This window comes from Elephas maximus, chromosome 10, assembly GCF_024166365.1.
Source record: "Elephas maximus indicus isolate mEleMax1 chromosome 10, mEleMax1 primary haplotype, whole genome shotgun sequence".
NCBI lineage: Eukaryota > Metazoa > Chordata > Mammalia > Proboscidea > Elephantidae > Elephas > Elephas maximus.
Genome location: NC_064828.1, coordinates 76,358,836 through 76,382,738, shown reverse-complemented (window position 1 = coordinate 76,382,738; position 23,903 = coordinate 76,358,836). Strand labels below are relative to the sequence as shown.

General features: G+C 38.1%; 1 protein-coding gene across 8 annotated transcripts in view; it reads right to left on the bottom strand.

Moving 5' to 3' along the window:
• SYNE2 (spectrin repeat containing nuclear envelope protein 2) overlaps positions 1–23,903 on the bottom strand; it is a 371,421-nt gene that overhangs the window by 137,901 nt on the left and 209,617 nt on the right. For all 8 annotated transcript variants that reach the window (XM_049899527.1, XM_049899530.1, XM_049899535.1 and 5 more), the window contains exons 49-57: positions 22,506–22,828; positions 20,443–20,587; positions 19,366–19,584; positions 13,847–14,112; positions 11,775–11,937; positions 10,139–10,294; positions 7,671–7,811; positions 6,204–6,386; positions 5,092–5,229 (exon numbers count right to left, since the gene is read on the bottom strand). In XM_049899527.1, the coding sequence (XP_049755484.1) occupies positions 5,092–5,229; positions 6,204–6,386; positions 7,671–7,811; positions 10,139–10,294; positions 11,775–11,937; positions 13,847–14,112; positions 19,366–19,584; positions 20,443–20,587; positions 22,506–22,828 (1,734 nt within the window). The remainder of the gene's footprint in view (positions 1–5,091; positions 5,230–6,203; positions 6,387–7,670; positions 7,812–10,138; positions 10,295–11,774; positions 11,938–13,846; positions 14,113–19,365; positions 19,585–20,442; positions 20,588–22,505; positions 22,829–23,903) is intronic.

The window sequence follows — 23,903 nt, the reverse complement described above, 5'->3', positions numbered from 1 at the left end:
AAGTTGTAGGACTCACACTACCTGATTTCAAGACTTACTATAAAGGTATAATAATCAAGACAATGAGTGCCAAATTGGTGAAGAAGTCACACCGATAAATAGAACAGAAAAGAGTGTGTCATGGATTGAATTATGTCCCCCCAAAAATATGTGTATCAATTTGGCTGGGCCATGATTCCCAGTATTGAGTGACTTCCCTACATGTTATAAATCCTGCATCTATGATGTTAATGAGGAAGGGTGGGCAGCAGCTGTGTTAGTGAAGCAGGACTCAATCTACAAGATTAGATTGTGTTTTGAGGCAATCTCTTGAGATACAAAAGTGAGAAGCAAGCAGAGAGACAGGGGACCTCATACCACCAAGAAAGTAGTGCTGGGAGGAACACATGTCCTTTGGACCCATGGTTCCTGCGTGGAGAAATTCCTGGTCTGGGGAAAGACTGATGAAAAGGTAGAGAGACAGAAAGCCTTTTCCTGGAGCCGACACTCAGAATTTGAACTTTTGGTCTGCTTTACTGTGAGGAAATAAACTAATCTTTGTTAAGGCCATCCACTTGTGGTTATTTCTGCTTTAGCAGCACTAGATGACTAAGACAGAGAACAAAGAAATAGACCCACCGTGTACGTTTACTTAATTTTCAGTAAGGTGCCAAGGTAACTCAGTGAGTAACAAGTGGGGATACAACAATTACCAATATAGGAAAAAAAAAAAAAGAACTTCGATCCTTACTTTAAACCATATACAAAAATTAACTCAAAACAGATTACAGATCTAACTGTAAGAATTAAAACTATAAAACTTCTAGAAGAAAATATGTTACTGTTAGGTGTCATCAAGTCATTTCTGACTCTTAGCAACGCTATGTACCACTGAACGAAACACTGCCCGGTCCTGCGCTGTCCTTATAATCCTTGTTATGCTTGAGCCCACTGTTGCAGCCACTGTGTCAATCCATCTCATTGAGGACCTTCCTCCTTTCCGCTGACTCTGTACTTTGCCAAGCATGATGTCCTTCTCAGGGACTGATCCCTCCTGACAACATGTCCAAAGTATGTAAGATGCAGTCTCACCATCCTTGCTTCTAAGGAACATTCTCGCTATACTTCTTCCAAGGCAGATTTGTTCGTTCTTTTGGCAGTCCATGGTATATTCAATAGTCTTTGCCAGCACAATTCAAAGGTGTCAATTCTTCTTCGGTTTTCCTTATTCAATGTCCAGCTTTCACATGCATATGATGCAACTGAAAATACCATGGCTTAGGTTAGGCGCACCTTAGTCTTCAAGGTGACATCTTTGTTGCTCAACACTTTAAAGAGGTCCTTTGCAGCAGATTTGCCCAATGTCATGCATCTTTTGATTTCTTGACTGCTGCTTCCATGGGTGTTGATGGTGGATCCAAGTAAAATGAAATCCTTGACAACTTCGATCTTTTCTCCTTTTATCGTGATGTGGCTTATTGGTCCAGTTGCGAGGACTTTGGTTTTCTTTATGTTGAGGTGTAATCCATACCGAAGGCTCTGGTCTTTGATCTTCATCAATAAGTGTTTGAAGTCCTCTTCACTTTCAGCAAGCAAGGTTGTGTCATCTGCATAACACAGGTTGTTAACGAGTCTTCCTCCAATCTTGATGCCCCATTCTTCTTCATATAGTCCAGTATCTCGGATTATTTGCTCAGCATACAGATTGAATAAGGTATGGTTAAAGGATACAACCCTGACACACACCTTCCCTGACTTTAAACCACTCAGTATCCCCTTGTTCTGTCCGAACAACTGCTCTTGATCTAAGTACAAGGAATACACAGAGTCATTATACCAAAAAGAATGAGTCGACTTTCAACCATTTCAAGAGGTAGCGTATAATCAGGAACTGATGGTACTGAAGGAAGAAGTCCAAGCTGCACTGAAAGCACTGGTGAAAAACAAGGCTCCAGAAATTGAAGGAATATCAATTGAGATGTTTCATCAAACAGATGCAGCATTGGAAGTACTCACTCATTTATGCCAAGAAATTTGGAATACAGCTACCTAGCCAACTGACTGGAAGAGATCTATATCTATGACTATTCCCAAGAAGAAAATACAGAAGGAGAAAATCTTTGTGACCTTGAGTTAACAAATGTTTATTTAGTAGGACAAAAAAAAAAAAAAAAAGAACTATAAAAGGAAAAGAAACTGAATTTCAGCAATATTATAAACTGCTTTTCAAAAGCTATTCTTAAGGAAATGAAAATGCAATTCATAGATGGACAGAAAATATTTTCAAAGCATACATCCAGAATAAACAAAGAACTCATAACTCAGTAAGATGAACAACTCCCAAAAAATGGGCAAAAATTGGATACTTCACAAAGGAATAAGCACATGAATAGATGTTCAAAATGACTAGTTGTTGAGACATGCAAATAAAACAATGAGATACCATCCATTAGAACAGCTAAAACAGAAAAGACAGACAATATCAAGTGCTGATGAGGATATGGCACAAACAGAACTGACATTTTTGGTGGGCTTGAAGAATGGTACAGCTGCTTTGGAAAACATTCTGGCAGTTTCTTAATTAAACATACATGTATTATAAAGGTCAACAATCCTACCCCTAAGCTATCCACCCAATGAAATGAAATGAAATGAAAACATATGTCCACATGAAGTTTTGTATATGAATGTTCAAAGCAGCTTTGCTCATAATAATAAACGTTGTGGTAGGCAGCCTCTATAATGGCCCCCAATGAGCCACACCTCCTGGCATCCAGACCCTTGTAATCATCTCTCCTTGAATGTGGGCTGGGCTTAACTGATTTATTTCTAAATAAGAAATATGGCAGACATGATTGGATGTCAGTTCCAAGATTAGGGTATAAAAAAGACTGTGGCTTCTGTCTTGGCAGCTCTTTAGCTCTTGCTTGGACTTTTCATTCTGACAGAAGCCAGCTGCTATGCCATAAGGCAGCCTTGTGGACAGGCCCAAATGCGTAAGCCCAGAAAAGATTTCTGAGACCTGTCAGCAGCCATGTGAATGAGCTTGGAAGTGGATCGTGCCCCTCTCCGTATCTAAACCAAACCTGCAGATGAGATTGAAGCCTTGGTCAACAGTTTAACTGCATCCTCATAGAGACCCTGAGCTAGAGGCACCCAGTTAGGCCGTGCCTGGATTCCTGACCACAGAACCTATGAGATAATCACTGCTTGTTGTTTAAAGCTACTAACTTTTGGGGTGAATTGTTACACAGCAATAAATAACTTAAATCCCCAATGTGAAAACAACCCAAACTGCCTTATTTCCATACAATGGAATACTATTCAACTATCAAAAGAATGATCTGCTGATACATATAACAAGCTGGATGAATCCCAAAAATACTATGCTAAGAGAAACAAGTCACGCACAAGAAGATACACACCACAGGATTTCATTTGCATGATATTCTAAAAAACACAAAGCTACAGAGATAGAAAGCATATCGGTGAGTGGTTGCCTGGGGCTGGGGGTAGGTGAAAGGGGACTGACTGCAAAGAGGCATGAGGAACTTTCTGGGGCGATGGGGATGTTCTTTATGTGGATGGTGGTGGTGGTTACACAACTCTACATGTTTATCGAAACTCATCTAACTACATTTATACGGCGTATTTTATTGTATGTAAATTCTGTTTCAATAAAGTTGATTAAGAAAGCTTTTTCTTATTATAAAATCATACTTTATGCTTCAATCATTCTTAATTATAGCAGCAGTATTTGTGGAATCATCATTAGGTTATAACACCCTGTTTTAATAAACACAATCCAGGTAGAAAGCTATAGAGCAATTAACACAAACTTTCAATTTAAACTTTAAAGCTTAGTAGAGAGATTTGAAACTTACTTTAAGTGTCATTTGAAAAATCAATGCCTGCCAATGCTAGAACAAACAGGAAAAGGTATCGTCAAGTAGGGTGACTACAGGGATAAAATGAGGTATTCACATATGACTAGGTATTGGGGACTAGGTATTTTATGAGGCTGGTCCTCTGGAGATACATCCTTGGGAAACGTAACTGCATCTTCCCACGTCCCTACTTCCTCTGCTCAGTGCCGGGTCATAAACAGAGCCCAGCAATTTGAAACGTCCTGAACAGTTGGAGAGACACTGTCATACTTTTACAATTGTGTCAGCAGAAGGTAACAAAAGTTCAGCTGCTTTCACCTGAGCTCACTTTTGTATGGTTTTGTTTTTTTTCAAACTCATAATGAGCATATGAGGAAAAAAAGCATTTCCCTCTTCTATCTTGGCAAACTCCTTAAAAACGGTGAATCGTAGAAATGATGAAAGAGAAAAAGATGACATGCTTGAGAGATGTGGCCGAGGGGACAAAAGAAAACCACAGGCAAGAGGAAGGAAAAAAAATAAAAATAAGTGAAAATGTAGCATCTTTACCACTGCTAATATAGGAAAAAAATGCGCCCCCAAAATCTCACACATCAAGGAAGTATGAAGTCAGCGGCTGACTCAGGAATATATCATGCCATTCTAAAGATATAAACGTGAGCTGGATCAACTTTGAGGTCTGATTGCTGTAAAAATTGTTATAAAATAAACCTTTTTCAAAGGCATTTTTTCTCATGGCTAAATGGTAAGAGAGAAGGGAAATATGCCTTTACCAGAAAACTAGAGGCGGTATTCAGTGCTGGGAAGATCATAATATTCATACTCGTACCCACACTTAAGGGTGCAGGGAGGTTATGCAGTTCATGTAGGCTGGGAGATTGGGGGGCTTCGGGGCCGCCTTTGAATTTTGTCAACCACAATCCTTCAACACCATCTAGTGCAACATTCTTACTCAAAGATGGGGGAAACTGACCCATGGTGAAGACATTAACTACGCAAAGTCTCGAAGTCATTATCAGGATGGAAAGAACCAGACCCTGGTCTCCCAAATCCCTGTCTCCTGCCTTCCACTCTCCCAAGCTTCCTTCTGGGGCTTGGCATGGTTGGAGGTAAGGTCGCTTTTTGGGAAACGGTAAAAAAAAAAAAAAAATCACCATGGTGATCAGCTAAGCCACTATTAAATATATTCTGTGACTCCCAGAAACCATCAAAAGGGAGCACGTACCTGCAGGGCGACAGCATGCTGACTTGGTGTCCTTGAAGAGTCATAGTCTGCATGATTGGCAAGCAAACGACTGGTATTTTCTATCCAAGCTTCAGTGCTCTTCAAAAGGTCATTATATTCCTCCATCTTAATTGTGGCCTGTGAAAGAGATGCAGTGCTAAATTTGCCCTGAAGCCTTTCACTTGAGTTGAATGATTCTTGAATGGAGAATTGCTGTTAGCAGTGGTGTGTCAGGCCTTGCAGGTTCTCCCAAGGCTGAAGCCATTTGATCATCCCCTCCAGGTTTTGATCTTTCCAACATTTAAGACTAATACTGACCATAGCTGGAAAGGATTTAAGAAATTCTACCCCAACCTTTGCCTCGGCAAGGGTTCCAGGTAGTCTGGGATTACTTGGAACTAATCTTCATTTGGTGCTTCATTCCGAAAACTGGACTTGTACTTTGTCCTTCTGCTCTAGGCCTTGTCTTGTAATGCCCTGGTTCCCCTAAGACTAGAATCCTGTCTTGCTCTTGCTAGACCACATACCCGACTGACTCACCCACCTATGACCCCTATGGGGTAGGGAAAGTTTATCTTGTTCCTTTGTTCCTGAATGACAGTCTTTCTTGTTGCTTGCTCCCTCCCCAGACTCCTGAGGTTGCCTGCCCTAAATTCCATTGCTGGTTTTCATTCGGAAATCCTGGTGGTGTGGCTGGTTAAGTGCTACAGCTGCTAACCAAGAGGTTGGTAGTTTGAATCCTCCAGGCACTCCTTGGAAACTCTATGGGGCAGTTCTACTCTGTCCTATAGGGTCGCTATGAGTTGGAATCGACTCAGCGGCACTGGGTTTTTTTTTTTTTTTTTTTGGTTTTCATTCACCTACTGGGAAGCACGATGCTTGCCTAGGCTCCCAGCTTTTGGATACTTAGCTCTTGTGGTTGCCCAATCAGATTTCTGCCTGTTCTGGCAGTGACATTGTCTCCTCAGTGCCCACCTGAACCTATCTTGTAGCTCTGGCTTCAGGTCCTATAACTGGCAATTCAAGGCAAACTCGTTGTCTCTCTACTTTTTTGTTTGAAACCCATCTCAATGCCACCACATGTCCGGTAGCTACCATGTGTTATGGCGTACCTTATTTAACTGTGAGGTTCTAGTCTCCGCTCTCTGTGATACTTGCTGATACTGCTGGAAGGGGATCATCAGATTATCCATCCACTCTTGGGCCTGTCCTGGGTCCTGTTCAACAATGTCCTGAACTTCAGAATCCAGTTCATTTAGCTTAGAATGCCAGAGATCTAGCTCATCCCACATTTTCTGGAGAAGGAAACCATAAGTCAATTTGAATGAAGACGTCATGGTATATTACGTTCAATCCTAGTTTTCACATGGCATTTGCCCTTGTAAATGCTATCAAAACAACCTCGCGGGCACAATTTTTCATTTATACCTAGCAACCACTAGTGATTCAAACTGAAAAGCTCCTTTTCTGAGCTCTCTTCCTCTCTCTGTATTCTGAGTCAGAATTAGCAGTACAGGAGCAGAAAGACCTGGGCACTTCCAGAGGTGAATGACAGCTGACTAGGTCAACAGAGCCCTAACCTATCAAGAGTGATGAGGGGACATTACGTTTAAAATAGGCTTGGATAAACACTGCATTTGCCTAGAAGACAATTTCTTTTAAAAACAAAAATAAAGCTAATAACTGCTCTGACTCAGAATTAATTCAGTGGCAGAAAGTTCTAGCCACATGTATTAGAAGCAACAGCTTTTGGCTAAAGAAGCCAACAGGTTTGATTCAAATCTGAAATTGAGTGGGTAGAGAAAATATCCCAGGTAAGATATTTAATTTTTATTCATCATTTGCTTAAACACAGGAATATCTGACTAAGTTCCTCTGATTATTAAGAGTCCAAGATTTTGTTCAAAGGTAATGATCTATTTTTAAGAGCTCAGGCTGCTGACCAAAAGGTCAGCAGTTTGAATCCACCAGCTGCTCCTTAGAAATTCTATGGGGGCAGCTCTACTCTGTCCTTTAGGGTTGGTATGAGTCAGAATTGACTCAACGGCAAACCATGAGCACCACAAATTTCTATTAGGATATTTCCTTAAAATGTAGATTAGAATCAAAACGCTTTCCATAGGCAGGAGTTTCCTTGAGAACTAAGAGGTAGAATTTTATGTATATGTACAGTTTTACCTAAGATATTACGTCCTAAGATGCTTTACAAGGGAAATAAGTTTGGAATTTCTTTTTTCTTTGTTTTCTTTCATAGTCTAAATAAAAGCTGTTAATACTTTTCATATCCTAATGAATTGTTTTTATATCAGTGTTCCAAGATAATATTCTTTCTTTACTTATAAAAAGGCTAGTTTCACAATCACAGGCTCTCACGAGTATGGGCATATTCCTACCATGGAAAAACTGAGAACAATTCTTAAATGCAACATTCTCCACGAAGTCTCCACAGGGTGACACCCAAGAGAATGCACTTTGTGGATCTGGTCTAGGGTCCCTGTGTGTCAGAATAAACTAAAGACTACACCTTGCAACGTTTGATGAACTACCAAATGTTGAAGGGAGTTAAAGGAGGAAGTTACCTTTTGAATTTCTTGAGCTTTCTCAATGTTTTTGCTTTTCTGCTGTAACATCTTTTCAACATTATGAAGCCCACCATTAATTTCCTCTATTTTTTGACTCATTGCATATGACGGTGAGCTTTTCAAGACTTCGTTGCTAATCTGTTACAAAGGAAGATAGACACACTGGAGTTAGAGATGTTTTTTGCACTCAAACAATTAAAGGGGTACCCACTCTGCTATGCAATTTTACTTATAAAAATTTTTTTAAGGATGGCAGTGGAGGGAGGAGTGCCAAACTGGCTAATGTGTTAATGTGAAAGTAGATTAGCAGACTAGAAAATGGAAGCTGTGCTGACCTGCCTTTTTAAATCCAATATAAAATAAATAAATAAAACAAACACACAAACAAAAATTTGTTGAATGTAATCTAGGATACATGTTGCAGATGTGTGCTGCATTCGGCAAAACTACTGAGTGTTCCAAACATGCCCCAATGGGTCAAATAACGTAAAAGAGATCTTGGGAGATAAATTATTTATTACATAATCTCTCTATGAGAAAATCTTCTGCCCAGATCTATTTCCAATAAAACCAAACTTATACTCGAGCTGATAAAAGAAAATCTAATTGCCACCTTCATATTCATTTGGGTGAAATAATCTTCTAAAACTAGCTACTTCTTGAGGAGGCACAGAGCTTAAATTCTCTCTGTGTGAACGTTCAAGTGTCTGTTTTCACAGCAATCAGAAATCTAGCTGCTGACCAGTGTAACTTTTTTATCTGAATGATTTTCTTAAGAAAATAACTTGGGCTAGGAAAGATAATAAATGAATGTTGACTGTATCCTTTTTCAAATACCTGATTAGTTTGTGTTCTTGTTTTTTCAAGCTATGTTGATAAGGCTTTCTTCAGGCAGCCACTAAATAACCAAACAATACTTTGTCCTTTTGTATGATTCTTTCAACTCACGAAAGAACCACTGTATCTACACAGATAGCATACGGATACAGAAGCTGAAACAGGCTAAATGACTTGCTTAAGGTCATATGTCAAGGCAGTGTTTGAACTTGTCCTGAGAAGCCCTGAGGCTGCAGATTCAATCCCAGGCACTGTCAGAATGCCAGACTCTTGATACTTCTATATCATGTTTTTGTTCCACAGATCATACCACAGTCAAGACTAACTGAACAACAACAAAAAAAAAATCCCATTTTGACCCTGTATTAGTTTTCTATTGCTGTGTGACATATTACCCACAAAGCAAAGTTTTCTGAATTCTGGGCTATTATTCTCTGGCAGAAATTAATATCATTTAGCTACATTAGAAGAGACCATGACTTAGAAGAAACAAGGAGCCATCTGAATTATACAGAATACTATGTTTCCGTTGACTGGATTCTTGATCTTCCTTCTGGTACATCAAACAACAATCAGTTGCTGTTTGCTACAAATATACAATTATGGTACGGCTGAAATTTTCAACCCTTAATTTGAATAACTGATTTTGATTATTATTTCACTTTGGGGGTATTTTGATAAGAAATAGTCACGAGAACAGTATTTAACTTCTCTCAAAACATTTAATATTCTCTTAAAACAAAATCAATAGTACGTGACCCTTGAGAAAGTACCTTACAGCAAATTTTCTTGTGTGTTCAATCTATAAGATTTGCTACACATACACATTATTTTACATGTTTTTCACATGGGTTAAATTTTCCTCAGCAACCTCTCACAGAAGTTAAAGATGGAGTCTAGCAACTGTTTGAAATCTGATTTTTTTGTATACATTTAAGATGTATTTTACTTTATCAAGTCATATTAGTACAAATTGTTATATAATAATTAGCTATATTAGTATTACTCTAGAATTCTAGGTTTCAAAAGCAGTGCAAAAATCCTTCTGTAGATGCGGACTAAATAGAACTTTGTTCTGTTAGATTTGGGCTGCCTTTTTCCAATTCTGTACATTGTCTTGCTATAAACTCCTATCTCTCCAGTACTATAAAACATCTACCACCCTTTCTTCAAATCTGGCTTTTCGGGTATAAAGATGTGCCCAGGTAAGCTTTGTGAGAATTTGATCATTATTAAGGCAGTCTCTGAGCTAAGTGCTATTCCTCGTGAGTAGCGAAATTTGTGTTCTTATTGCCCTTGGTTGCAATTTCAAAATGTTCAGAGTATATATGTCTTAAAGTGGTTCGACGGTAAAAGATAATAGCAGAATAAAATATAATATGTCTCTACTTTAAAATGCAAGAGAAGAAAAACATCCTGAAAACTAAAAATAGATTATCTAATTCTGTTATCTATCGCACTTATTTAGTACACCTTCAACTCAGATATTCATTACACAACACTGTTACTTAACTCTTTACAGGTATAACTGGAGTCAGGAAAAATGAAAATGTGATTATTAACCGATCTTTTCTGCTCTATTTATTCAACCCCATAAATAACAACACTAACACAAACATTATTATTACCTTCTCCTCTACGTCTTCTAAAGCTTTTCGGCATTCTTCCATCTGGGATTCAATCTCTGCAGGGACTATGGTATACATTTCAGAATACTTGATTCGCAGTTTTTCCATAATATCCTCAAAAGTTAGCTTCTCTTTCTTCAGAATGCTTTGAAGCTCCTAAGCACATCAAGAGGGTTTCAATACTCACAGGACAGGGAAAAAGTTTACCTCTAAAACTGAAAGCAGCTTTCTAGAACATCCTATGATTTAAATGACCAAACTTTGCATGACAAAACTTCACTATTGATACAAGCTGATTAAACCAGAGAGATACTGAATTTAGTCAGATGATGCCTTCTAATTTGTAAGAGTTAAACTTGATACCTTTTCAGAGTGTCAAACCATTGTTGTGGAAAGACATTACAACATCTGCTTCTAAAGTACCTTGACGATTTCATTGTCTCTCAGTCCCAGTCCTGATCTAAAAAGCTGCAAGTAGCAAAAGTTTCAAAGAAGTATCTTTTTTTGTTATTAACTTGTTGCCATTTCTGCTTCTTTCTACATTATCATCACAATGATTCAAGGCCACTAAAAGCCCTGTGCTTGAAGCAGAAGTGTCTGCTTTCACGTAATGAGACAGGCCAGCCGAGCTCAACTTCTTTCAAAAGGGAGGGTTCCGGTTCCATGCAAAGAATGTACATTTTAGGAGATAAAAGAAACCTGAACAAATAGTCTATTAGTTGTGGCCTAGAAACAAAATCTGATCCACGTTCTCCTGCACTAATTATAAAGGAGAAACTCATTTGTTTGAGAAAGTTTCCCAAAGATCAGGTGGAAAAGTACTTCTTGACTTTACTACAGGCTTTTTTTTTTTTTACAGTAGTTGTTCAGTAGCATTATTTGTGTTAATGGATTGAATCACTGCACTGAAGAATGTAATTTAAATGACTCTGTGATGTGTCACTGTTTTTCTTTTCTTAATCCCCAGCAGACAGCAAATCTATAGAGGGAAAGTTCAAGAACAATGCCATTCAGAAAAAAGGGGAGTTAGAGGTATAAGTATGATCCTGTTTTAGCTAGACCTGGTCCAACACTACAGGACTTCATTCAGAGCTGTACAAAGATGGCTTTCCATGAAGATTGGTTCTGCGAGTTTACTTTTTCAATATTTAGTGACCAAAAGCTCTGGTTAACAACAGCTTATGACTTTTAAATAAATGTCCAAATGTCATTTTTGGCTGTTACCATAGGACGAAATGAGAAAACCAGTCATTCTGAAGAAATGAGTTCCCAAATGACAATGTGTGCACAGCCCGTATTAGAGTTATAAGACGCTGTGACCCGCTAAAGCGAGTAGTTCATTACGCCAGTCAAACGGTCTGAGGCTCCTGTCCACCAAATGCAGTTGTCTTGACTAAACGGGCTGCTTGGTGTAGACTGGCCAACCTTCCCAACCTGGTCTCTGCTCTGTTGTCTGTCCTGCAGCCACACTGATCTTCCACAGTTCTACCTATATCATGCCACAGGGCCTTTATACGTGCTTTCCTCTTTCCCTGCATGACTCCCCTCACTCTAGTCACCAAGTTACCTCTGCACCAAGGACTTTGGATACAAGATTGTAAACCTGTATCATCAACATTGGTAGTTCTTTCCTCACCTGCAACTGTTCTGTCTTTTCTGGGTGATCCTGTAATTCCATAACTTGAAAGGAAGTCCGTTGAAATAAATTCTTCAAAGCCATTATTTCTTTTTTGACAGAATGTCTTCCTTGGATTTCAGTCTGTACCAACTCCTTATTTTTTTGAACTTTCTGAAAAAGCCTAAAATAGAGCATTGAAATAACAAAATTGTTTTTCTATCCTGATCTCCTGTAAAATAAAGTTTTAGTCCAATAATTAATAAAATGTCTGCACAGCTCAAAAAAGATTTTTTCCTAATAGAAAAACACCAGTTTTCAATGATTTATATATATACACAAACATATATAAAATTCTATCACTTAACCAAAAATTTCTCCAAACGTTCATCCAAAATTATCTTCTTTTCATACTTTACATCCCAATTGTCATCTCTGTCCAACATTTTCTCCCCCTTGAGTACACCTAAAAATGACTTGGAGATGTGAACTGAGTTATGGGTGGGCTTTGGGAGGATAAACAACCCCATCAGCCTTTTTCATCTTTATTCAACCTCATTTGCTGTAGACGTAGTCACCCATGGTGTGATGGGAGTCTTTTAACTCCACCCAATTGATTGGGTGGGACTGTGCAAATAAGGTAATTGTGACCCACCAAGGGGATTGGTCAGTTTTATCATCCCACTGGGCTTGAAATGAGCCATCCCAGAGGTGGGACGGGGGTATCCCAATCACCAAGGAAAACAACCAAGAGTGGAATGCACCCTTTGGACCCAGGATCTCTGTGCTGAGAGAGAGTAGGGTGCCCCTGGGCGCTTAGTGGAGCTAGATTTGCTGAGCACCTTCAGCTGAGGCTTAATTGCAGAGTGGGGGTGCTTCTGGGCACTTATCAGCACAGCTAAGAGAGCTTTGAGAGAGGCATGCCTGCAAGCAGAGCTAAAAAGTGGCTGTCCTGATGGAAGAACTGTACCCTGAGCATTCCTGAACCTGAATTGTAACCTGTTACTTCCCTAATAAACCCCATAATCATGAATCTTGTCTGTGAGTTCTGTGTGGCCATTGCAATGAATTATAAAGTCCAGTAGATACGTAGAGATTGTCGTAGGAGAGACAGTTGGTGTCAGAATTAGTAAAGACAGTGGAGAGAGAAGGTATGTCTGACTGCTGCCTCAGAGGAATCAGCTTTGGGCTGTTGATCTTGATTCTCCTTCCCTCTTGTGAAGTTAGAGGAGGTCAGACGCTGCCCCCCATGCTGCTTTTACATCACCAGAAATCCTAAAGTTGAAACTTCTTTACTCTCATGTGTTGTGTGAGTTTAAATTTTCTCTCGGGGGCTGTTGAATAAATATTGCTAATCATTAAATTATTAAATTCTTTGGCTCAATGATTCTACTAAGCATCTTTCTCAATGAAATACTCACAGATGCAGACATTCAGGCATAACAATAGCCACTGCAATGTTTTTATGAAAGTAAAAAAAAATTACAAATAATTTAAAGGTTCTGTATTAGGGAACCGGTTAAATAAATTATGACATATTTACATGGTAGACTATAAGATCGCCATGTTTTTAAAGAATATTTAATGGCACAGGAAATGCACAACATGTGGTGATAAATGACTCAGCATAATAGACAACAGTATAAATAGAATGATCTTAACCTGTTTAAAAATATAATCATAGAGAAAAAGATGAGAGGGGATACAGAGAAAGCACTGGAAGCGATAGTTGCTGAGTGGTGAAATTAAAGATGAATTTTTATTCGCAGCTTTATAATTTTCTACATTATCAAAATTTTCTATAGATTATGCATTACTTAATTACAAAAACCGCAAACATTAATTAAAAAAAGAAATGTGAAAGATAGTCATCCTTAGCAATACCAAGATAGAGAGCCTGAGCTTGTGTTAATTATGGTTATTAGTCTTTTCCATCCATTTTTATACCAATCGGTGTTTACTCAACTCAGTTCTGTCATCTCATCTGTTATTATTCTATAAAATCTTGACATTTTCTAAATTTAGTATTTTCTAAATTTTGAGCCTGAGTCACCAAATGCATTTCCTTAATAGTTTTCATAACTGATTCTTACTGGATACACCGTTCTTTCATAGATGCAATCTCTTGAAATGCTGGAACAGTTTCCATAGGACTTAAGTCTTCAGGAACGTTCTGGATACTTTTTATGCGCTGAAAAAGTAGGGTTAATAACAGCTGCTGCTTCTCCACATTCTCTTCATATTGGCATAGGCAGTCTAGCAACTCAGAGAGCTCCTCTGTGGTGGCTGCTTCTTTTGTTTTGGAAATTTCAGGCAGTTCTTCTTGAAGATTATCTAAGATAATTGCTTCTCTTTCAATCTAATTTAATAAACGAAGAAAGAGAACTAAAATAAGTCAAATATACTCTTACCATTTTAGGACCTAAAATAATAACTTGTCAGCACTAATTTTTTATGTTAGCTCTTCAAAGGGTTCTCAGCATCATATCCTATGAGCCAACTCCGACTCATAGCAACCCTATAGGACAGAGTAGAACTGCCCTATATGGTTTCCAAGGAGTAGCTGGTAGATTCGAACTGCCAGCCTTTTGGTTGGCAGCTGAGCTCTTAAGCACTGAGCCATCAGGGTTCCAGTGTCACATCCTAGTACAATGTAATATGTGTTTTTCTATATTTGGAAACATTATTCCTCTACAGTCAGAATCCCGTAGTTCCCAATTATTGATCACATGATTAAAATGATGTACGTCTCCTTTAGATTTCAGTTGGATAAAGCAATATTTCTCTTGAGATACCCACAGGGAGTTAGAATGAGCTCCGCTAAACTGCCTCCACTAAGTATCACAGGCTGGACAGTTACTAGACTTGTAAATTTTTTCCAGGTCTCTTTTCATTCCTCTATGCTCAGAACAGTAAGTCTAATAGATCCTAATTACTTTGAAAACCATGAAAGGAAAAGCAGCCCAAATTACTGAACCAATTTACTAACCACAAATATGTTTGCTTTTTTTTGGTTTTAATATGGGCAAGGAGCCCTAGTGGTGCAGTGGTTAAGAGCTCAGCTGCTAACCAAAAGGTTGGCAGTTTGAATCCACCAGCCACTCCTTGGAAACCCTATGGAGCAGTTCAACTCTGTCCTATAGGGTCACTATGAATGTGAATCACCTTGACGGCAATGGGTTTGGTGAGCTTGGAATAAGGGCATAGGAGCCCAGGTAGCTCAGTGGTTAGATGCTCAGATGCAAACTGAAAGATCGGCAGTTTGAACCCACTAGCCACTCCGTGGGAGAAAGATATGGCAGTCTGCTTCCATAAAGATTTACAGCCTTGGAAGCCCTATGGGGCAGTTCTACTCTGCCCACTATGGTTGCTATAAGTAGGAACTGACTCAACGGCAACGGGTTGGGAATAAGGACAATGATGGTTCAGCAGTAGAATTCTCGCCTTCCATGCAGGCAACATGGGTTCAATTCCTGGCCAATGGACTTCAAGCACATCTGTCAGTGGAGGCGTGCATGTTGCTCAGATGCTGAACAGTTCTCATCAGAGCTTCTAGTCTAAGACAGACTAGAAAGACCTGGTGATCTACTTTTGAAAATTAACCAATGAAAACCCTATGTATCACAATGATCTAATCTCACTTTTTATGGGGTTGCTATGAGTCACAGGTCAACTTGAAAGCAGTGAGCAAAAACAACAGTATGTGTACAACATAGAAATATATAACCTGATATATCACATATCTGGAAATTAGAGTTCTACCAGCTCTGAACTCAGAAAGAAGACAAAGGGGAAAAAAGTCTCAAAGGCCCTTGAATCAGATCCTTCCTATCCTTCTCTTCAAATCCTCTGGTCCTCCCATCAGCAGCACAGCATATTTATCACATTCTGCCTCTAATGGGTTAAATCTCCCACTCGGTGTTACAAGAGAGTCAGGCACCTAATAGTTTTGACCTTACAGAATATCACACTAGTCAACTACATTTATGATATCATGCTAGTTGAAATGGGGAACAAGGTCCTGGATGCCCGGTAAGACATGTCAGACAATGGGAAATAAAGTCTATGAAAACTCAGGAGTCCCAACATCAATTAAGTTTCTGGCTGCCCAATGGTCTGAGGCAAGGTAAAAGTGAAGTTGCTTAATCCTGTAACCCTATCTTTAAGAAAGAGGGCCTATTTGGATTTTGGAGGCAGTGTATGGTATACTTGGAAATACTACTCCAATCCATTTATCAGGATGCTGTCAATTTTGAGGATGGCCTGGAGAAAGAAAGGCCCTCCAGCAGGCTTGGATTGTGGTATAAGCTCTCCTGCCACTTGGGCCATATGATCCAGTTGTGTCTAAATACAATTGCTAGAATACATGGGTACCAGAACCAAAGGGTAGAGATAGATTGACCCCTCTTTCAGAGACCCAGTTACAGGATTTATACTTTCCGTTACCTCAATCCTAAGATTACTTGTACTGAAAGTCCTGGTTCTTGTACAAATAGCTACACTTCTACTAGGGAACAAGATAAAGGTTCCACTGAATTTGAAGCTATGGCTGCTACTGGGTCATTATGGGTTCCTCTGCCACAGAATCAATAAGCCAAGAAAGGAATTGCTTTATTGACAGGATAACTGTGTGCCAGGATTTCCAATACAGACTGGGAGTTGGAATAACTATGTTTGGAATTCAGAGGACTTAATGGAGTTTCTCTTGGTGCTTCCATGCCCACTGGTAACAACAAATGAACTGCAGCAGCCATGACCCAACAGGAGTAAGGTAATTAAGGGCTCAGCCCTTTCCTATTTCATCCTCCTGATCCTCCCACTACTGTTCCCTTGGGTTGTTTTCCAAAACACCAGAATGAACACCCCTGTCTCAGACTCTACCGCCTGAGGGCAATCCCAGCCTTATGCCTGAGAAAGTAAAACTGCAAGGCATAAAAACCAAAGAAAATGAAAAAAACTATAGTAATTAATGTTTCTATTTTATGAAGGGAAACCCTGGTGGTGTAGTGGTTAAGTGCTATGGCTGCTAACCAAAGGGTTGGCAGATCACATCCGCCAGGAACTCCTTGGAAACTCTATGGGGCAGTTCTACTCTGTCCTATATGGTCACTATGAGTCTGAATCGACTCCATGGCACTGGGTTTGGTATTTTATGAAGTGTCATCTGCCTCCCTTAAAGGAGCCCAACTTTGTCCTCATTTTGCATGCCTGGGTTGTTGTTTAAATCTCTTCTAAGATTAGATATTTGCCTTGCATATGATGCCCAATAATGATGAACCTAAATAACATATAATAAAGAAGTAGCCAGCCTTACACTTTCAAACATTTTTTAAGGCATGACTTTATTACAACACAACTACAGTCACTGAAGTGTAAGATGACGCTTCTGGACAACCAAAAGTGAATAATTGTATCAAGCAGTTTCTGCTTAAAAAAACAAGAAGGTAAAACTTAGGGAAAAAAATAAATAAAAATTTAAATGTGCTTTTTAGCTTGTAAAGTAAAAGGGGGATATAAATTTTAGTGTCCTAGAGCATTTACTTATGAAAACCATTTATGACATAAAGATACAATATTATTCTATTTTTCCTATATGAGTCCCTGGGTGATGCAAATGGTTATTGTGCTCAGCTGCTAACTGAAAAGTTGGGGGTTTGAGTCCACCCAGAGGCACTCAGAAGAAAGGCCTGGCAATCTACTTCTGAAAAGCCATCAGTTGGATGTACCTATGGAGCGTGGTTCTCCTTAGATACACATGGGGCTGCCATGAGTCGGAATGAACTCAGCGGCAACTGCTTTTTTTAAATATCCATTTTAAAACAGAAATTCACACTGTTACATATGAAAGTACTACCTATGCTAACAGAATTGTACGTGTGTAGGTCTTTACATGATATAATCTTTACTGAATGGATAAAAGCTACTTTAAAGTCTTGCATCAATTTAATATCTTTAAATTAATAGTTCATTTAGGTTGACAGTAAGTGGTTAAGTCCCAGATGACAAATGTGAATCCTGCTCTACCACTTATTTGTGAACTCAGGTAAGTTACTTAAGCCTACTGTGCCTCGGTTTTCCTCATCTGCAAAATGAGCATAACTAAAATATCTCCCTCATAGGAGTCTCGTGAGGATAAATGAGGTAATACATGCTAAGTGCTTAGATCTGTGCCTGGCACACAGTAGGCACTCAATAATTGTTAGCCTTTGTTGTTATTATTACACGAGGACATTTTCTTCTATACTTTTGTCTGTGCCATCATGCTCTGCGAAAAGTAGCTTTTGTTAGCAGATATAGCCAAATGCTTGTATGGATAATTACAAAGTTCTAAACAAACCGGGTCTGAATGAACAAGCTATAATTGTAAATGGATATACAGCAACAGAGAGACAATGTAACAACAAAAAGAATGAAAGTTTAGAATTAGCATAGACCTGAGTTTGAATAAGAGTGTCCCTCCGCAAATATTTACTAAGTGCCCACTAAGCACAATATCTACTTGCCAGATTCTAAGGTTACGTGGTGAACCAAACCACCCCAACTCTAACCCACAGGGGCTTACAGCTAAATTAATCTCTAGCTGTGTGGCTTGTGCCATTACATCGTCTCTCGATGCTCGATTTCTCCATCTGTAAAACAGCAATACTGTTTATTTCATAAGAGCTATGTAAAGATTTGCTGAGATCACTTCTGAAGTGCCTTCTCGGCATAGCACATAGACTAGTGCAGGAACTCAAAAAATGCTGGCATTGTGGATGGGGAAAAAACTGGTGCTAGCAGTTCAGCTAAAATTATAATTTACAAAGTTTCTCAGAGCTTTAACATTCAAGAGACTATTTATTAATCAAACTCCACCACTATGAAAATGACATCCCTTTTCAAAAATATAAAGTTTTAAGAAAGATAATAAAACAGTGCTAAACATTTAAATCCCATAACATGTGACCTACCTCCAATTAAATATTAATTGACTGTATTTATCTCTCAAGTAAATTCAGCAAGAATTTTGAAATGAATAAGAGAATAAGAAGAGATTCTCCTGGTCCTTTTGGAAAGATTAAAGACTGTCCTAAAATAATTTTGTACTATTTTAACTTTTCTTTCTAAATAAGTGATATCTAAGTCCTGAACCCTGGTTGAATTAACATTAACATCTGTGACTGATACATATTATGGCAGTTCTCTTTTAGACTGTTTTCAGAATGAACATCATATCTGCTATTTTTTAGGTCCATACTTAACAATTGTGGTTAATTTCACTATTAGTTGGCTATTATGCCTATTAGCTAATTCTAACCTTTAGTATAATGTAAAGAGAATTATTTCTAAGAGGGTTTAACTTCTCTGCACAATAAAGACTTTAAAGCTTGAATAAGCAAGCAGCCATTTATTTATAAGCCTATCTGATACCCAAAATGCCACAATTATGAAAGGCTTTGAATCATTTCTTAGAGATTATTCTAATAGGATCTAACTTCTATAAACATTTATGTATAATATATATGTGATAGAAACAAATAGTACAGGCTGAATACTCATTTTATATAAAAACAAACTAAACAGCATTTGTTTGGAAACTGTAAGATTTGACTGTTGAATAGGAAGCACTCACTTCTTCACTGACAAATTTCCATTCCCGCCTTAGCTCTTCACACCACGTCTCCCATTCCTTAGCAGCTTCCAGCAAACGTAACCACTTCTCCCACAGGGCAGACACAGTTCCGAGCAAACACATGCCATCCTTTTCTGTGCACAGAGGTCTCAAGCGACTGAGGACCTGCCGTAGTTTCATTAACTCTTCTTTAGTTGATAGAAGATTTGATACCAAAGCCTTAAGAAAGAAAATTACAGGAATAGAAGTGGCATAAAGTCTAGTCTCTTAATTTTTCTGAAACACATAAATGATTTTTAAATCTTGACCAATTCATGATTTTAAATCTTCCACAGCATTACATGATGCATTTTTTTTTAAGTTCTTTTGGAAGTATATCTGTCAATTTGAACCAGATGACAATTACCTGCATATTATTGAACTGCCTAAGAATTTGGGACTATGAGGATAAATAAAGACCCATAAACCATTTTTTTTTCTAATAAGAATTTATTTTCAAAGGTGAATACCCTAAAAGACATTTTGTTATTTTAAGTCTCATATTTTATCAATTTTTTATTAACCACCAAGGCAATATCTGTTGGTTTTCTGTTGTTGTTGGTTCTTTTTGGGGGTGGGGGTAGGGGGGGATCCTAAGCACAGCTGATTTAGAATGTCCTTATTCCTAATACCACACATCCTAAAAGATGAAAACAAACAAAAACTAAAATTGCTCAGTAACATCGTGTAAGGAGTAAGCAGAACGTAGAGCCTGAGATGTCCCAGTCAGTGGACAACCAGGCTCTGTCACTGATTCATCAGTATCCAACAACATACGATGAAATGTTAAGCTTTAAAAAGAGCAATCAATAAAGACAAGCATGCTGGTTTGGAAGAGGATTGCCTTGTGAACTCAATTAAATCTCTCAGAATCACTGCTTCATTTTATTCCTTGGCTTTTGGCTTGAGGAATTTTCTTAAGTGTAGAAGTTAGTTTAAAGATTCCTTTGGGTCATAACAGAGCCACATTCTTTGCTGCCTTCACTCACACATTCTATGTTTTGCACAGACTTACAGGAGACTTGGGAATACTATTACCTTGCTCTGTTCTGAGTGCTCTAAAGCTTCTTTGTAAGACAGTGGCAACTGGGACATGGACTGCCCGAGAACTTTCTCCACTTCGCTGAAATTAGTGCAAATTTTCTCTTTAATTTTGCTATAGCATTTGTAATCCTCGAGACACCTAATGAGGCAAAGTTAGAAAAAAAGATATTAAATTTTACTTAGTGTGATAAATTCTGAACTTCCCAGAGTTAATTTACCATACTTAATTTTTTAATTAAAAAGGAATATGATGATTCTATATTTTGCTATTGAATACATTTAACAAATTTTTATTGACTACCTCCTCCCAAAAGGGACCTGCATAAGGATACAAATGCCAAATTTAACAAACAAATATGACTGTCCTTAAAATACTTAACTTGGAAATGATTAAAAAAAAAAAAAAGTTACTTTAGTAAACTGAAAACTGCACCCTTGAACACTGATAAGAAAAAAAACAAAAACCAAACCCGTTGCTGTTCAGTCGTTTCCGACTCATAGTGACCCTATAGGACAGAGTAGAGCTGCTACCACAGGGTTCCCAAGGAGCAGCTGGTGGACTCGAACTGCCAGCCTTTTGGTTAGCAGCCAAGCTCTTAACCACTATGCCACCAGGGCTCCTTTTTCCTCATTAGAGTGCTAATTAAAATAGCAAAACCAGACAGCCTTTATGTCTAATAAGCATGGCTAAGTAAATAGCAATCCATTTTATAAAATATTTCATAGCAAGTACAATTTCTTTAATGAAGTGTTTGTTACAAAAAGGAAAAGAGCTCATGTTGTAAAGTTAAAACAAAAGGGAGGACATTTTATATACAGCAAAATATCTGATATATATAAAATACAGACCACCTCCTGGACTGTAAGAGATAGAGGATAAAACCTGGAGCCCACCCCAGGAGGGGGGTCTAATAGAACGGCCCCTCCATAAAGATACTAGTAACACACTTATCTACAAAGGACCAGTCTCCAAAATACAACATAAATTCTTAGAAATTAATAAGAAAAAAGATGGACCAAACCAATAAAAATTGGATAAAGCCTTGAAGAGTCATTTCATGGGAGAGGAACTATGAATGACCAATAAACATTTAAGACAGTTCAAATTTATAAGGAATAACAGAAATCCAAATTAAAACCACGAGACACTACTTCTCACCCATCAGACTGGCAAAAATTAAGTCTCACAATACCAAGTGCTGGAGAGGATAGGGGACATCTGGAACACTTATGTACTGCTGGTTTGAGCAGCAATTGGTAAAATCATTTGGCATTAAAATGATAAGGTGTGGATATCTTTTACCCAGTGATCACACTCCTAGGCATATACCCAAGGGAAGCTTCTGGATTTAAAGATGTTCCTAGTAGCACTGTTTGTGAATGCAGAAGCTGGAAACAACCCAAACGTCCATCAATACTTAGGTGAATGTCAGTACAGAAAAGAACATGAATAAACCTAAGGATCATAATGATAAGCCTGCAAAAATCAAATCACAGAAGAATATACACACTATACATTAGTTAAAGAGCATGAAAACTAATGTATTATTTCAGGGCACGAACAGTAAAAATAAAGAAAAGCATGGGAATGATAAACATAAAATTTAAGATAATGGTTACTTTTGAGAGGAAAGGGAAAAGGACACAAGAGCATTCAAAGATAATGATATTTATCTTTGAAACTCTGGGTAAAAAACGTTTGTTTTATCATTACTCTTTATAACCAGTCACCAGTTGTCATTGAGTTGATTCTGACTCATGGTGACCCCATGCGTTTCAGAGTAGAGCTATGCTCTACAGGGTTTTCAATGGCTGTGATTTTTGAAACTAGACTGCCAGGCCTTTCTTTCAATTACTTTTTATAGCAACTACATATTTTATAAATGTTGTTTTAATATAAATAACATATAGAAAAAAATTAAAGAAATTCAATCACATATTTACCATTTTTTCTTTAGATAGCGATTTATCCCATTCCCTCTAATGAGCACATGTTAATTACAAAGAAACACTTATGTTTTATTTTCTTAAAAGCATTACCTTTAGAAAGAACTTACCTTTCCATCTCAGCTTCCCCTATTCTGGCTGCCTCCCTCATGGTTGAATCCTTAGAACTTAACTCCTGTAAAGTATACTCAAGTCGTAGTCTGGTTTCAGGGTTGGATATAGCTCCCAATTTCTCACTGAGGTCCCGGATGTCCGCTATTGTCGATTCGAATTCCTCTTGTTTCCAACGAGGCATCTCTAGTGACTCTTCTGGATTATCAAGATCTACTCTGTGGGATGCAAGGACGGCTTCCAGGGCAGTGGTGATCCCCAATGCCCTGGTGACTGCTTCATTATAGCGTGTCATATTTTCATAAGCATCATTCAAGGCATTCTGGTGAATAGAAGGGTAGATGCTGTAATGAAATTGTCAGACTTTTGGGATTTCTGTCACTCTTGAATTTTTGTGCTGCATTCACAACACGACTTGGTGTCTTATAAGAGTTTAGTGTTCTCACACTTTTAATAATATTACACTGATACTTAAAAATAACTTTCTGCTTGCATAAAGAAAAACTGTTTCCAGGTCTGCTAAGAAATCTAATCTAAATTCAAAAATACATCTCATGAATCATGTCCAATGATGTATCTTACTGCTCTGAAACTGTTGTAGTAGACTAAGGATTACATAAAACAATCGAATACATTTCCTATATATAACCATAATAAATATTTATGAAAAAATGAATAGAAAACAAACCAGACCTCTTGTGTTTTTAAATGTCTCTGCCACTAACTGTGGTTTTGGGCACATCACTTAATGTCTCCAGACCTTAATCTTCTCATTGAAACACAAATAGTTGAAATAAAGGTCTTTAAAGGTCCCTTTCAGTCCAGCTCTAACCATATTTTTGGAGGATTTATATACAGTGTTTCTTGAAATGGAATTAAAACCAAATAGAGAAGTACTCCATTTAGTCAACATTTGCTAAGCACCAATTTAAAGAAGATACTCAGGTTCATGGTATGACTTTACATTTCTATGGCATTTTACACCTATGAAAATATTTCAAATATATTACCTAATAACTCTCTGAATTAAAGAGAGGAGTTAATTTCCCCGTTTTTTTTTTTTTTTTTTATATAAATTTAATGTGACAATTCTGAAAACAGTGTAAGGAACTATGTTAAGCATTGTGTAAATTCTAATGACACCTAAGATAAAAAAACCAAACCCGTTGCCGTCGAATCAATTCTGACTCATAGCGACCCTACAGGACAGAGTAGAACTGCCCCATAGAGTTTCCAAGGAATGCCTGGCAGATTCAAACTGCCAACCTTTTGGTTAGCAGCCATAGTACTTAACCACTATGCCAACAGGGTTTCCGATGGCTAAGATATGGACCGTATTATCAGAGGGAAAAGAGGGAGTATGTTGGTGTTGCTCTACCACAGGGTCAGCAAACTTT